Genomic DNA, 17320 nt, shown 5'->3' with positions numbered 1-17320 from the left:
AAAACGTGCCATGCATGCACCCTGATACTGTTTGGGAATAATTCAGTATGTAGCTAAAACCCAATTACTCTGTGGACAAAAATACCTATTAAAACGTAAGATTTAAAAATCAATAAACTTTTATACCCAAAAGTGCCCAATAAGCAATCTAACATATTCCACAACAGTACAGAAGTGAGGACTCCTCGCCCCGACGGTTCTAGTCACAGAAGTGTGTGGGTCTCTATCCAGCCACAAACATTCACTGTATACCCAAATGTGTCTCTAAACCTAAAAATAAATGGGGGAGGTGGGGAGGGTGGATATGATAAAAGACCATGACACCATCACTTACCATTACTTCTCTATGGGCTCCATCCATCACTACCACAACCAACCAAATGACAAGTAAGATTTCAGCGGTGTATGAATACTTACTGACACCACCACGGACTGATAGCAGGCACCAGCGTGAGCCGCCTGGAGTAAATCAATAAGCTTACGAGATTCTTCCAAATCGGAATCCTTCACCTTAAAGTGAAAAATAAGAAAACAAACATTTAAAAAGAAGAAAAAAAACAAGTATAAAAAATAATAAATAATGTATTCAATAAATAAATAAATAAATAAATAAATAAGTAATGATCTGCAGCAGCTCAGGAGCTTTGTACACTGCTCAAAATAATAAAGTGAACACTTAAACAACACAATGTAACTCCAAGTCACTGACACTTGTGTGAGATCCCACTGTCCACTCAGGAAGAACACTGATTGACAATCAATTTCACATGGAACAGACACCAGGTGGAAATTATAGGCAATTAGCAAGATACCCCCAATAAAGGAGTGGTCCTGCAGGTGGTGACCACAGACCACTTCTCAGTTCCTATGCTTCCTGGCTGATGTTTTGGTCACTTTTGAATGCTGGCGGTGCTTTCACTCTAGTGGTAGCATGATACGGAGTCAACAACCCACACAAGTGGCTCAGGTAGTGCAGCTCATCCAGGATGGCACATCAATGCGAGCTGTGGCAAGAATGTTTGCTGTGTCTGTCAGCGTAGTGTCCAGAGCATGGAGGCGCTACCAGGAGACAGGCCAGTACATCAGGAGACGTGGAGGAGGCTGTAGGAGGGCAACAACCCAGCAGCAGGACCATTACCTCTGCCTTTGTGCAAGGAGGAGCAGGAGGAGCACTGCCAGAGCCCTGCAAAATGACCTCCAGCAGGCCACAAATATGCATGTGTCCACTCAAACGGTCAGAAACAGACTCCATGAGGGTGGTATGAGGGCCCGACGTCCACAGGTGGGGGTTGTGCTTACAGTCCTACACCGTGCAGGACATTTGGCACTTCCCAGAGAACACCAAGATTGGCAAATTCACCACTGGTGCCCTGTGCTCTTCACATATGTAAGCAGGTTCACACTGAGCACATGTGACAGAGTCTGGAGACGCTGCGGAGAACATTTTTCTGCCTGCAACATCCTCCATCATGACCGGTTTGGCAGTGGGTCAGTAATAGTGTGGGGTGGCATTTCTTTGGGGGGCCGCACAGCCCTCCATGTACTTGCCAGAGGTAGCCTGACTGCCATTAGGTACCGAGATGAGATCCTCAGACCCCTTGTGAGACCATATGCTGGTGCGGTTGGCCCTGGGTTCCTCCTAATACAAGACAATGCTAGACCTCATGTGGCTGGAGTGTGTCAGCAGTTCCTACAAGAGGAAGGCATTGATGCTATGGACTGGCCGCCCGTTCCCCAGACCTGAATCCGATTGAGCACATGTGGGACGTCTCGCTTCATCCACCACAGACTGTCCAGGAGTTGGCGGATGCTTTAGTCCAGGTCTGGGAGGACATCCCTCAGGAGACCATCCTCCACCTCATCAGGATCATGCCCAGGTGTTGTAGGGAGGTCATACGGGCACGTGGAGGCCACACACACTACTGAGCCTCATTGGGACTTGTTTTAAGGACATTACATAAAGTTGGATCAGCCTGTAGTGGGGTTTTCCACTGTAATTTTGAGTGTGACTCCATATCCAGACCTCCATGGGTTGATGATTTCCATTGATAATTTTTGTGTGATTTTGTTGTCAGCGAATTCAATTATGTAAAGAGGAAAGTATTTCATACGATTAGTCCATTCATTCAGATCTAGGATGTGTTATCTTAGTGTTCACTTTAGTTTTTTGAGCAGTGTAGTAGACAATCCAGCTCCTGGTACTGACAAAGAACTGCAGGATAATCTGGACTTTCAATTATTGATAGCTGAGGTGTGGTGTAAGAGCCTCTGCAGCAGCTGCAGCAGAGGACTGTGTAATATAAAGCTCAGCTGCTGCAGAAAGTTAGTGACATAAAGTTCAAACTTCCATCTGAGGTTCTGCAGCAGCTGGGGTGTGTATTAAATTTACTATTGATTTAGGAGTGTCCAACTTGTATATTTTGTGTAGCACTTAATATTTTGGTGTTGATAAATTAAAGACATTTGTCTGCGAATCATGTTCTGCTGTTTTAGCGTGTTTCTTTAAATACAAGGCAAAGATTGCACCAAATTTGTTTTGCCTGACTAGTTTTACACATTTGTCCGTGACACTGTGCTTTTTTGGAAGAAAAAACAAACAAACACACAACAACACATAAAGCTCCTTAAAGGGGTACTCCGCCCCTAGATATCTTATCCCCTATAAAAAGGATAGGGGATAAGATGTCTGATCGCAGGTGTCCGGCCATTTGGGACCATTGCGATCTCGGCTGCAGTACTCCAGACATCCGGTACATGGAGCGAACTTGGCTCTGTGCGGGATGACTGGCGATGTGAAGGTGGAGGTTTGTGACGCCACGACCACGCCCCGCTTGTGTCGTCACGGCCACGCCTCCTCAATGCAAGTCTATGGGAGGGGGCGTGACGGACGTCACGCCCCCTCCCATAGACTTGCATTGAGGGGGTGTGGTCGTGACGTCACAAGCCTCCGGCGCTGCACCCAATGCTCTAAACAAACGCCGGGTGCAGCAGGGAGATCGCGGGGGTCCCGGGTTCAGACATCTTATCCCCTATCCTTTGGATTGGGAATAAGATATCTAGGGGCGTAGGTGCAATTTTATTGCATTCACTTGTTGGCAAATAAGCACAAACCAGATTTTGGCGCATCAGGGTAAGACAACTATAGTAAATCGGGGATACTGTGTGCAAGTGCCTGCTATCCCAAAAAGTGCCAGACACAATGCACCCATACAGAGACAGCCATGAAGCCCCTCCCAAGAGAATCCTAAATAGTTCAACCCCCCACCCCAATGCCCTCCATATTTGATTTACTTCTCATCCTCAAATTAACCAGAAAAGCGCCCCCAGTGGCGTATTACATGTACTTACATTTATACAGACATAGTTGTAGCATTGTCCCTGAAATATGTTCTGCACGTCCTGGACGGTTTTGCACATCGATGAAGAAATCGCCTTCACGTGCTACAAAATAAACGGAAACCATGAACAAGTCTCATCCTCCAGCTGTAAAACGAAACCGACCCGTGGTGGGGAATAAAGGGGTATTCCGGTATCAAAATAATTGGAATTAAATAATATTAACCCCTTAAGATATATAACTTACTAATATAATGTTATCACATATTGTACAGGCCTCAGCATGTTTTTGTGTGAGTCACCCCTGACAGGAAGTTGTGTAGTTCTTTGATTGTCAGTGTGATGTTGTCTCAGCAGCCTCCCGGCTCCTCCCTCTCTCCTAACAGGAAGTTGAGTAGTCCCCTCATTGTCAGTGTGCTGCTGTCTCAGCAGCTCCCCAGCTCATCCCTCTCTTCTGACAGGAAGTTGTGTAGTTCTTTGATTGTCAGTGTGATGTTGTCTCAGAAGCCTCCCGGCTCCTCCCTCTCTCCTAACAGGAAGTTGAATAGTCCCCTCATTGTCAGTGTGCTGCTGTCTCAGCAGCTCCCCAGCTCATCCCTCTCTTCTGACAGGAAGTTGTGTAGTCCTGTCATTGTCAGTGTGGTGTTGTCTCAGCAGCTCTCCGACTCCCCTCTCAAAGGATAACTCATCATCCTCTGCTGTCTCAGGAGGCATGGCTGGATCTTGTCTCTGAGCTGTAGCATTGGGCTGATCAATGCCACAGGTAGAGGAGCAGTCAGGTAATACAGCAGGTTCTGCAACCTCACCGATTATGTGATAGTCTGCTGTAATTGAACGTTCTGCATCAGCTTTGATTTATCAAGTGGTGTGTATTGCAAAGTTATCACCTAATACTGCGATACTTGTATGTTGCCTGCGCTGCCTCAGTCATTTTTCATGCTGGGCTGCTTGCAGAGGGTGTGGTTTGCACATAAATTTAGCTTTGCGCAAAACTTTTTTGCACATATCTACACCAGTGACCGTTGGGCATATAAATGTCTGCGTTCCACTATTTTTGTGCCATCTAAGGTGCTTCCTGTCATTTTTGCTAATTTAAAGGGGCACTCCACTGCCCCAGCGTTCAGAAAATTTTGTTCCGAAAGCTGGGTGCGGGCTCGTGACATCACAGCCATGCCCCCTTGTGACATCACGCCACGCCCCTTCAATGCAAATGTATGGGAAGGGGCGCATGCCCCCTCCCATAGACTTGCATTGAGGGGGCGTGGCCGTGATGTCACGACCCCGCAGCCCGCACCCAGCTTTCAGAACTAAATGTTCCGAACGCTGGGGCAGTGGAGTACCCCTTTAAGAAGTGATGTGCGCCACATGATGGACACGTTTTTATACAGTTTAGTCCGGTTTTGAAGAATCCGTTTTTCATCAAAAACCTGATACGGGAACTGTATTGCAAAAATGTGGTGTGCATGCATCCTTAGGGTATGTTGACACATACAGGATCCTGCGCAGATTTGCTGCGCAGGATTTGTAACTGCAAATTAGAAGCTGTGCTCAGTTATTTAGTTTACAATGAAATCTGCAACAGAAAATCCTGCGCATCAAATCTGCGTACGTGTGAATAGACCCTTAAATGGGCACTGTCAGATACAAAAACTTTTGATATGTTGTAAAGCTTGTATAACCAATAGGTTTTGCAATTGCTTTCATTAGAAAATTTTCAGTATTTAATACTGAAAAAGCCCATCAAACAACTGCCCTCCCTGCCTGCTTGGACACATACTAGTCCTGCTGTGTCCATGAGTCATCACCTATGTCATGGACACACTTCCTTGATTGACAGCTGTGAGTGCGGGGATCAGAGCTGGAGGAAAAATCCTCCCACTGTCAGCTTGTGTCCCACTACTGTCAGTGAGGAGAAGCTGGGAGTTGTAGTTTTGCTAATGCTAGGGGAGATGTGAGCAGACAGCATACTGAGGGAGGGGGCGGAGACCTGCACAGTGAGGCCACGCCCCCTCCCTTTGAGAGACATTCAGACTAGTGAGCTAAATTAAAAGTGTAATAAAAAAATAAATAAAGGTGCTAGACACATAAAAATGGTCAGGATTATGTACTGAGTGATATATTAAAAACATTTTTTTTTTTTTTGATGGATCTGACGGGTACGCTTTAAAGTATATTACAAAGCTGTAGAACTTTTCATTATAAAAAGTTGAACATAATTTCCATAAATCCATATAATAACATTCTGGCCCCACAGGAGAAGTAAAGGAAGAGAGCGAGAGTGAGAAGGAGAGAGAACGAGAGCACCCCCCCCCCCCCCACCCAGTCATAAATACAGACTGTGCGGATCTGACCTTGCTGAAAGAGAATGTGCCGGAGATCACTGCTGTGTGCGGTACAATATCACCGGCTGGGCAGACATCAGCAGGGGGTGTATACTTAATCATTGAATATTTATAGGCAGCTGAGTGGAGAGGACATTCAGTGACCCAGATCCAGCAGCCCAAAATATCACTGACAGATCTGCGGAGTAATTCATCCATCCCCAGATCACTGACAGCTACTGTACATCTCCAGCATGATGTATAGCGCAGGATCACAGAGCACTGCCGTCATCCTCCCACCCAGAGAATATCAATGTCTCCAGAAGATTCATGGAAAACACATGTCAAGTTTCTAAGTAACACAAAACTTTATCAGAGATCAGATCAAATGTATTAGTTGTCTAAGCCAGTCCTGAAAGGGCTTAGGGGTCTCCAGGAGATGATCACAGATATCCTGATACTATTAGCCCCAATATGATCTGTAGGGGACCAGGCAGAAAGTGATCAATATACGGGAATGTGCATGGTCATCCAAAACAAGAGACGCCTCTATGTACTGCTAAAATACTGCCTCGTAGGTACAAAGATATAACCGCTAAAATACTGAACCTATATACAAGAATATAACTACTATAATACTGCTCCTATATACAAGAATATAACTACTATAATACTGCCTCCTATATAAAAGAATATAACTACTATAATACTGCCTCCTATATACAATAATATAACTACTATAATACTGTTCCTATATACAAGAATATAACTACTATAATACTGCTCCTATATACAAGAATATAACTACTATAATACTGCTCCTATATACAGGAATATAACTACTATAATACTGCTCCTATATACAAGAATATAACTACTATAATACTGCTCCTATATACAAGAATATAACTACTATAACACTGTTCCTATATACAAGAATATAACTACTATAACACTGCCTCCTATATACAGGAACATAACTACTATAATACTGCTCCTATATACAAGAATATAACTACTATAATACTGCTCCTATATACAAGAATATAACTACTATAATACTGCCTCCTATATACAGGAATATAACTACTATTATACTGCTCCTATATACAAGAATATAACTTCTATAATACTGCTCCTATATATAAGAATATAACTACTATAATACTGACTCCTATGTACAAGAATATAACTACTATAATACTGCTCCTATGTACAAGAATATAACTACTATAATACTGCCCCCTATATACAAGAATATAACTACTATAATACTGCTCCTATATACAAGAATATAACTACTATAATACTGCCTCCTATGTACAAGAATATAACTACTATAATACTGCTCCTATATACAAGAATATACCTACTATAATACAACTTCATGGAAACACCATGAAGAATGAGGATATGAAGATATACACTGCTCAAAAAAATTAAGTGAACACTTAAACACCACAATGTAACTCCAAGTCACTGACACTTGTGTGAGATCCCACTGTCCACTCAGGAAGAACACTGATTGACAATCAATTTCACATGGAACAGACAACAGGTGGAAATTATAGGCAATTAGCAAGACACCCCCAATAATGGAGTGGTTCTGCAGGTGGTGACCACAGACCACTTCTCAGTTCCTTTGCTTCCTTGCTGATGTTTTGGTCACTATTGAATGCTGGCGGTGCTTTCACTCTAGTGGTAGCATGAGACGGAGTCTACAACCCACACAAGTGGCTCAGGTAGTGCAGCTCATCCAGGATGGCACATCAATGCGAGCTGTGGCAAGAAGGTTTGCTGTGTCTGTCAGCGTAGTGTCCAGAGCATGGAGGCGCTACCGGGAGACAGGCCAGGACATCAGGAGACATTGAGGAGGCCGTAGGAGGGCAACAACCCAGCAGCAGGACCGCTACCTCCACCTTTGTGCAAGGAGGAGCACTGCCAGAGCCCTGCAAAATGACCTCCAGCAGGCCACAAATGTGCATGTGTCCAATCAAACAGTCAGAAACAGACTCCATGAGGGTGGTATGAGGGCCCTACGTCCACAGGTGGGGGTTGTGCTTACAGCCCAACACCGTGCAGGACATTTGGCATTTGCCAGAGAACACCAAGATTGGCAAATTCGCCACTGGCGCCCTGTGCTCTTCACAGATGAAAGCAGGTTCACACTGAGCACATGTGGAGACTCCGTGGAGAACGTTCTGCTGCCGCATAGCCCTCCATGTGCTTGCCAGAGGTAGCCTGACTGCCATTAGGTACGAGATAAGATCTTCAGACCCCTTGTGAGACCATATGCTGGTGCGGTTGGCCCTGGCTTGGCCTTCCAAATTCAGGACAATGCTAGACCTCATGTGGCTGGAGTGTGTCAGCAGTTTCTACAAGAGGAAGGCATTGATGCTCTGGACTGGCCCGCCCATTCCTCAGACCTGAATCCGATTGAACACATCTGGGACATCATGTCTCATCCACCACAGACTGTCCAGTTGGCGGATGCTTTAGTCCAGGTCTGGGAGGACATCCCTCAGGAGACCATCCGCCACCTCATCAGGAGCATGCCCAGGCGTTGTAGGGAGGTCATACGGGCACGTGGAGGCCACACACACTACTGAGCCTCATTGGGACTTGTATTAAGGACATTACATAAAGTTGGATCAGCCTGTAGTGGGGTTTTCCACTGTGATTTTGAGTGTGACCCCATATCCAGACCTCCATGGGTTGATACATTTGATTTCCATTGATAATTTTTGAGTGATTTTGTTGTCAGCGCATTCAACTATGTAAAGACGAAAGTATTTCATACGATTAGTTCATTCATTCAGATCTAGGATGTGTATTTGGAAGTCTTAATGTTAGTCACATTGACTGCCACCCAGCTTTTCCAGAAGCAGAGATTTAATGTTTTTTGCTTTTGGGTGAAAGTCGAGTTCTTGAGCCCCCGGGGATCTTCATAAACCCCCACACACACATTATAAACGTAATCTCAGCGTCCTACCCCTATCTGAAGACACCAATATAAAATCCCGTCTGGAATGTTGAAAACTGGGAGAAGACAAATTAAATTGTCACCTGCGTGGCGGAGCTTATGCCATCACTCCGATCGCTGTCTGCACATAATTGGCGCCGTTGTCGTAATTGTCAAAAAACAAATCGCGGGTTGTATGTGAAAGTGGAGGAAATATTAAAAAAAGATTAAGGGACTGGCATGTCGAGGGGCTTAGGACGTCAATCACTTCTCTGCCAGAGGCACCATGGGTGGTTAAGGGAGGCAGGGGGCGGCCATTGAGTGTCTGCTCCCAACAGGAAACACTTGTCAAGGTGGATGAGTGAAGAAATACTTAGGTCCATGTTGTTCCATAATTCCTTCCCCCTGCTTCAAAGGATCAATAGTATCATCCAAAAAAACATGGAAACTTCTTTAATGTACTAAAAGTAGGAGACCCTCATGAAAGGAGGAGTAATTGGCCCCCTCCTGGTGCCTCCACACCTATATGAGACAAATGGTTTAAGAGAAGCAAGGACCCTCCGGATGGTGTCACATTATCATGCCCATATGGAGATACTGTAGTGCCCATCCAAAAGGATGTCTACAAGTCCTATTAGGGCATATAGAAGTCAAACAGGGGGGAGTCTGCCACCTGCAAGCCCAGGAATGAGATAGAATAAAAAGAAGTTCTGTAGGAGGGGTTCCTGTTCTGGCTGACTTAAGTATTGACTATGTAGATGGACAGATTGTGAATTGAATGGCCGCTAATAACAGCATATTTTCCCTAGCCCCTTAACGACGCAGGACGTAAATGTACGTCCTGGTGCAGAGGTACTTAACGTACCAGGACGTACATTTATGTCCTATACATTACCGCAGGCATCGGATCGATGCTCGGTTCATGCACGACAGGTCCCGGCTGCTGAGAGAAGCCAGGGACCCGCCGGTAATGGAAGACATCTGCGATCGCGCAGATGTCCGCCATTAACCCCTCAGATGCCGTGATCAATACAAATCACGGCATCTGCAGCGCTACGGTCACTAAAATGGATGATCGGATCGCCCACAGAGCTGCCGCAGAGATCCGATCATCTAGAACGGCAGACAGAGGTCCCCTCACCTGCCTCCGCCGCCTTCCACGGGTCTTCTGCTCTGGTCTGATATCGAGCAGACCAGAGCAGAAGATGAGCGATAAGATGGCCCTATGCATAGCACTGAACAGTATTAGCAATCAAATGTTTGCTATAAATAGTCCCCTATGGGGACAATTAAAGTGTAACAATAAAAGTAAAAAAAAGTTTTAAAAAATGTTAAAAAAAATGTGAAAAATCCCCTCCCCCAATAAAAATTTAATAAATATATTTGGTATCACTGCGTGCGTAAATATCTGAACTATTAAAATATAAAAATATAATGTTAATGATACCGTATGGTGAACGGTGTAAAGCCAACCGAGTCCCTATTTGACTCCAGTCGGCTAATTAAAGTGAATGGAGTTCAGCGCTGGTCCAGCTGGGGTACAGGAGAGCCCGGTTCGCCCCTCCTCCAGCCGGATCCAGCACACCCGTAGTGTAAAACCGAGATGTCAATGCAACCTAAGCCAAAATCCTTCTGGGAAAACATCTTGTGGACAGATGAGACCAAGATAGAGCTTTTTGGTAAAGCCCATCATTCTACTGTTTACCGAAAACGGAATGAGGCCTACAAAGAAAAGAACACAGTACCTACAGTGACATATGGTGGAGGTCAGTGATGTTTTGGGTTGTTTTGCTGCCTCTGGCACTGGGGGCCTTGAATGTGTACAAGGCATCATGAAATCTGAGGATTACCAATGGATTTTGGGTCTCACTGTACAGCCCAGTGTCAGAAAGCTGGGTTTGTATCCGAGATCTTGGGTCTTCCCGCAGGACAATGATCCCAAACATACGTCAAAAAGCCCCCAGAAATGGATGGCAACAAAGCGCTGGAGAGTTCTGAAGTGTCAGCAATGAGTCCAGATCTAAATCCCATTGATCACCTGTGGAGAGATCTTAAAATTACTGTTGGGAAAAGGCGCCTTCCAATAAGAGACCTGGAGCAGTTTGTAAAGGAAGAGTGGTCCAACATTCCGACAGAGAGGTGTAAGAAGCTTATTGATGGTTATAGGAAGCCACTGATTTCAGTAATTTTTTCCAAAGGGTGTGCAACCAAATATTAAGTTAAGGGTGCCAATAATTGTGTCCAGCCCATTTTTGGAGTTTGGTGACATTATGTCCAATTAGCTTTTTTTCCTCCCTTTTTTGGTTTAGTTCCAATACACACAAAGGGAATAAACATGTGTATAGCAAAACCTGTGTTACTGCAATCCTTTCCTGTGAGAAATACTTCATTTTCTAGAAAAATGTCAGGGGTGCCATGACTGTATATGCTACACCCCCCCCCCCCCATGAGGAGAGGAGATCAGAGGCAATATATACTACACACTGCCAATAAGGAGAGCAAAGAAAATATACACACCACGCAAGAGGGCAACGGCAATATAGGCTACACATTGCCACACTATGGTCGTCCTATACATCCTACCTGCCACATGTTATGTCTATTATATGTATTGTGTAGTGTTGAGCGGCATAGGCCATATTCGAATTCGCGATATTTCGCGATAATATGGACGAATATTCGTCATATATTCGCTAAATTCGCATATTCGCGTTTTATTTACGCATATGCGAAAATTCGTACGCCAGTCTCACACAGTAGTATTAGAGCCTTCTTCAAGCTGGAAGCAGAGAGGGATGATCACTGTGATGTGTACTGTGAAATTAAAAAAAAAAAATGCGAATATTCATAATTGCGAATATATAATGCTATATTCACGAATATTCGCGAATGAGCGAATATGTGATATTCGCGAATATGTGATATTCGCGAATATGTGATATTCGCGAATATGTGATATTCGCGAATAAAATTTGCATTGCGAATATTTGCGAGCAACACTAGTATTGTGTAGTGACAATCTTTGGGTGTCTATTGTAACGACGAGCACTCCGGGTCCCGCTGCTTCCCCGGAGCGCTCGCGGCGTTACTCTGCTTGCAGCGCTCCGGTCGGCGCTGCTGACCGAGAGCGCTGCTACCCTGTCACCGGAGGGGATGCGATCCATGGGACGTGCCCGCTCACGGATCGCATCCCATGTCTCTTCTCACCTGCTCCGTCCTTCCCCTGTCCCAGCCCGGGGCGCGGCCCCGCTCTCCAGGGCGCGCGCGCGCCAACTCTCTGAAATTTAAATCACTAGTCCAATCACTGTTTTCCCTATAAAACATCACTTCCCCTTCCTGTCCCTGCCGGATCTTGTTGCCTAGTGCCTAGTGAAAGCGTTCCAGTGTGTCCTTGCCTGCGTTTCCAGAATCTCTGCTGTTGCCCCTGACTACGAACCTTGCCGCCTGCCCTGACCTTTCTGCTACGTCTCACCTTGCCTTGCCTTGTCCTTTTCTATCTCAGCCGCCATCTCAGCCACCAGAGAGGTTGAGTCGCTACTGGGAGGAACGACCTGGGGGTTACCTGCCGCAGCAAGTCCATCCCGCTTTGCGGCGGGCTCTGGTGAATACCAATAACCCCTTAGACTCCGTTCCCCTGGTACGGCCCACGTCATCACCTCTCTGGCACAGAGGATCCACTTCCAGTGTCCTCACCCTCCGCCAACCCGGATCCTGACATCTATGATGACAGTAGCCATGTTGCTTGCACATGCCCTTATGTACTTAGATAGGTTGGAGGTATGTACCAAATGTTCACCTCCATATACTACCATGCAGAAGGTGATAAATGTCTTAAAAACATTTTCTCCATAAAATGTCTTATTTTCCCAAGTTGTAGCAAAATGAATCTATTAAGCAGTTTTTTTTTGTTTGTTTGTTTTTTTAGACATGTTTCAGGGAAAGTGGGGTGACAACCAGCATAACCATATTACAGCTCACCCCGGGGCTGTCACCCAGTATTAGCTGGTTATACAGATATTCAGGAGCAGGGGATGTATTAAAGGGAAATAAAGCAGAAGCTGTGATGAAATATTTTACATTCCTTTCTGACTATGCGCATAATGATGGGTATGAGGCCTGCGGGCACGGCATCTGCTCTATACAAGCCTGTGTGAAGTGTATGAAATAACTAGGGCTTATGGCTGTCTACACAGAACAGGGGACGATAAGCTGCTGCTGCTGCTGCGTCTATTGTCTCTACACATACACATACACATGGGCTGTTTTACATCTGGACTTGCACAACTACAACTCCCAGGATGTTCTGACTACCTAAAGACTGGGGGTACCTAAATTCCCCTTCCTGAGCAGTGGATGTCAGAATAAGTGAGCAGCAGAACAGAGAGATTTGTGAGCAAAATACAGAAGCTAGACACATAAAAAGACATGTAAACAATCTGCATGACCTAGTGGAGAACATACAGAAGCATTATTCTTTTTCTGTGATATGACAGGTACGATTTAAAGGGGTACTCCGGCCCAAAGACATCTTATCCACTATCCAAAGTATAGGGGATAAGATGTCTGATTGCAGGGGTCCCGCCACTGGGGACCCCCGCAATATAGCATGCAGCACCCACCTGTAAGTACTGCCGGAAGCGCTGGAGGCTCTCAGTCTTATGCCTCCCGAACACAGGGACGGAGTTTCGCGACGTCACGACTCAGCCCCTGTGTGACCTCAATACCCTGCCCCCTCAATGCAAGTCTATGGGAGGGGGCGTGGCGGCCGCCACGCCCCCTCCCATAGACTTGCATCGAGGGGGCGGGGCGTGACGTGCATTTAACACTGTTTATGTATCTGAGTATCTTCTGCTTCTGTGAATTTCCAAACATTTGAAATTTCTGTAAAATCCAATACTATCACTTCCACCAATGAGAATTAATTTAGAATATCTTTCAGATAATACTTCTGGTCAAGAGCTTAAAGGGGTACTCTGGTGGAAAACATTTTTTTTAAATTAATCAACTGGTGCCAGAAAGTTAAACAAATCTGTAAATTACTTATATTTTAAAATCTTAATCATCCTTCAAGTACTTATCAGCTGTTGTATGCTCCACAGGAAGTTCTTTTCTTTTTTTATTTATTTTCTGTCAGACCACAGTGCTCTCTGCTGACACCTCTGTCCATTTCAGGAACTGTCTAGAACAGGAGAAAATCCCCATAGCAAATCTCTCGTGCTCTGGACAGTTCCTGAAATGGACAGAGGTGTCAGCAGAGAGCACTGTGGTCAGACAGAGAAGAAATTCCAAAAGAAAATAACTTTCTGTGAAGCATACAGCAGCTGATAAGTACTGGAAGGATGAAGATTTTTAAATAGAAGTAATTTACAAATCTGTTTAACTTTCTGGCACCAGTTGATTTAAAAAAAAATGTTTTCCACTGGAGTACCCCTATAACCCCTTAAGGACACATGACGTATGAGAACGTCATGTGTTTTACCGGCCCCCCGCAACCATCTGGAGCGGAGCCGGTGCCCGATGCCTGCTGAAATCGTTCAGCAGGCATCGGGGCATATCGCCCAGGGGGGTCATTATGACCCCCCATGTCGGCGATGGCCGCAGATCGCTGGACAATTCAGTCCAGCGATCTGCGGCGGATTCCGGGTCAATCGGATCTCCAGTGACCTGGTGACCCGGAATTATTGGCTGATCGGGGCCGTCAGAGATGGCCCCGAACAGCCAGACCCAGCAGGGGTGAGGTGGCACTGGTGCCACCTCACGATCGCCCTGATTCGTCGGCCGGATTACCGGCCGACCAATCAGGGCGCCTGCTGCCGGTGTCACTCCCGCAACCCGCTCCGCCCCTCTTCCGGAGGACGTGAGCGGGTGCGGGACGTGCACCCCAGGTGCTGGGGACCCCGATCCCCGGCGTCAATGTTGGGATCGGGGCCCCAGGAGCAGCGGCGGCGGCGACGACGACGAGGGACTGAACTGTGCGGCGAGGATCGTTGGAGGTGAGTGACAGCCTCCTGCTGTTGCTTAGCAACAGCTCCCAGCATGCAAAAAGGGCATGCTGGGAGCTGTAGTTATGCAACAGCAGGAGGCAGACCACCACAACTCCCAGCATTCCCTTATGGGCATGCTGGGAGTTGTAGTTTTGCAACAGCTGGAGGCACATTCTTTCTATGGAAAAGTGTACCTTCAGCTGTTGTGTAACTACAACTCCCAGCTTGCACAATCAGCTAAAGTGCATGCTGGGAGTTGTAGTGGTGCATCTGGTGGTTGCATAACTACAACTCCCAGCATGCCCGTTGGCTGTCGGTGACTGCTGAGAGTTGTAGTTTTGCAACAGCTGAAGGCACACTGAGTTAAGTAGCAAACCAGTGTGTCTCCAGCTGTTGCATAACTACAACACCCAGCATGCCCTTCCGCTGTCCGTACATGCTGGGAGTTGTAGCTTTTGCAACAGCTGAAGGCACACTGGTTGCAAAACACTGAGTTTGTTACTCGGTGTTTCACAACCAGTGTGCCTCCAGCTGTTGCAAAAGCTACAACTCCCAGCATGCACTGATAGACCGTACATGCTGGGAGTTGTAGTTTTGCAACAGCTGGATGTCCCCCCCCCCCCCCCCCCAATGTGAATGTACAGGGTACACTCACATGGGCGGAGGATTACAGTAAGTATCCGGCTGCAAGTTTGAGGTGCGGCAAAATTTCTGCCGCAGCTCAAACTGCCAGCGAGAAACTACTGTGAACCCCCCGCCCGTGCGACTGTACCCTAAAAACACTACACTAACACACAATAAAATAAAAAGTAAAAAACACTACATATACACATACCCCTACACAGCCCCCCTCCCCAATAAAAATGAAAAACGTCTGGTACGCCACTGTTTCCAAAACGGAGCCTCCAGCTGTTGCAAAACAACTACTCCCAGTATTGCCAGATAGCCGTTGACTGTCTAGGCATGCTGGGAGTTTTACAACAGCTGGAGGCACCCTGTTTGGGAATCACTGGCGTAGAATACCCCTATGTCCACCCCTATGCAAGTCCCTAATTTAGGCCTCAAATGCGCATGGCGCTCTCACTTCGGAGCCCTGTCGTATTTCAAGGCAACAGTTTAGGGCCACATATGGGGTATCGCCGTACTCGGGAGAAATTTTGGGGGGTATTTTCTGCTATTACCCTTTTAAAAAATGTAAAATTTTGGGGAAAACAAGCATTTTAGGTAAAAAAAATATATATTTTTTTACATATGCAAAAGTCGTGAAACACCTGTAGGGTATTAAGGTTCAAATTACCCCTTGTTACGTTCCCCGAGGGGTCTAGTTTCCAAAATGGTATGCCATGTGTTTTTTTTTTGCTGTCCTGGCACCATAGGGGCTTCCTAAATGCGGCATGCCCCCAGAGCAAAATTCGCTTTCAAAAAGCCAAATGTGACTCCTTCTCTTCTGAGACCTGTAGGGCGCCAGCAAAGCACTTTTCACCCCCATATGGGGTGTTTTCTGAATCGGGAGAAATTGGGCTTCAAATTTTGCAGGGTATTTTCTGCTATTACCCTTTTTAAAATTGTAAACATTTTGGGAAAACAAGCATTTTATGTAAAAAAAAAATATTTTTTTTTACATATGCAAAAGTCGTGAAACACCTGTAGGGCATTAAGGTTCACATTACCCCTTGTTACGTTCCCCGAGGGGTCTAGTTTCCAAAATGGTATGCCATGTGGTTTTTTTTTTTGCTGTTCTGGTACCATAGGGGCTTCCTAAATGCGGCATGCCCCCAGACCAAAATTTGCTTTCAAAAAGCCAAATGTGACTCCTTCTCTTCTGAGACCTGTAGTGCGCCAGCAGAGCACTTTTCACCCCCATATGGGGTGTTTTCTGTATCGGGAGAAATTGGGCTTCAAATTTTGGGGGGTATTTTCTGCTATTACCCTTTTTAAAAATGTAAAATTTTTGGGAAACCAAGCATTTTAGGTAAAAAATATATATATTTTTTTTACATATGCAAAAGTCGTGAATCACCTGTAGGGTATTAAGGTTCACTTTACCCCTTGTTACGTTCCCCGAGGGGTCTAGTTTCCAAAATGGTATGCCATGTGTTTTTTTTTTTTGCTGTCCTGGCACCATAGGGGCTTCCTAAATGCGGCATGCCCCCCAAAAACCATTTGTCGCTCCTTCCCTTCTGAGCCCTCTACTGCGCCCGCCGAACAATTAACATAGACATATGAGGTATGTGCTTACTCGAGAGAAATTGGGTTTCAAATACAAGTAAAAATTTTCTCCTTTTTATCCCTTGCAAAAATTCAAAAATTGGGTCTACAAGAACATGCGAGTGTAAAAAATAAAGATTTAGAATTTTCTCCTTCACTTTGCTGCTATTCCTGTGAAACACCTAAAGGGTTAATACACTTACTGAATGTCATTTTGAATACTTTGGGGGTGTAGTTTTTATAATGGGGTCTTTTATGGGGTATTTCTAATATGAAGACCCTTCAAATCCACTTCAAAACTGAACTGGTCCCTGAAAAATAGTGAGTTTGAAAAATTTGTGAAAAATTTCAAAATTGCTGCTGAACTTTGAAGCCCTCTGGTGTCTTCCAAAAGTAAAAACTCATAAATTTTATGATGCAAACATAAAGTAGACATATTGTATATGTGACCCAAAAAAATATATTTTGAATATCCATTTTCCTTACAAGTAGAGAGCTTCAAAGTTAGA

General features: G+C 45.4%; 1 protein-coding gene across 4 annotated transcripts in view; it reads right to left on the bottom strand.

The window, feature by feature from the left end:
• CRPPA (CDP-L-ribitol pyrophosphorylase A) overlaps positions 1-17320 on the bottom strand; it is a 194886-nt gene that overhangs the window by 79926 nt on the left and 97640 nt on the right. For all 4 annotated transcript variants that reach the window (XM_056518901.1, XM_056518902.1, XM_056518899.1 and 1 more), the window contains exons 7-8: positions 3349-3441; positions 418-510 (exon numbers count right to left, since the gene is read on the bottom strand). In XM_056518901.1, the coding sequence (XP_056374876.1) occupies positions 418-510; positions 3349-3441 (186 nt within the window). The remainder of the gene's footprint in view (positions 1-417; positions 511-3348; positions 3442-17320) is intronic.

The sequence above is a fragment of the Hyla sarda genome, chromosome 5 (assembly GCF_029499605.1).
Source record: "Hyla sarda isolate aHylSar1 chromosome 5, aHylSar1.hap1, whole genome shotgun sequence".
NCBI lineage: Eukaryota > Metazoa > Chordata > Amphibia > Anura > Hylidae > Hyla > Hyla sarda.
Note: the sequence above shows the minus strand (reverse complement) of the source record. Positions and strands in the feature narration are given on the sequence as shown.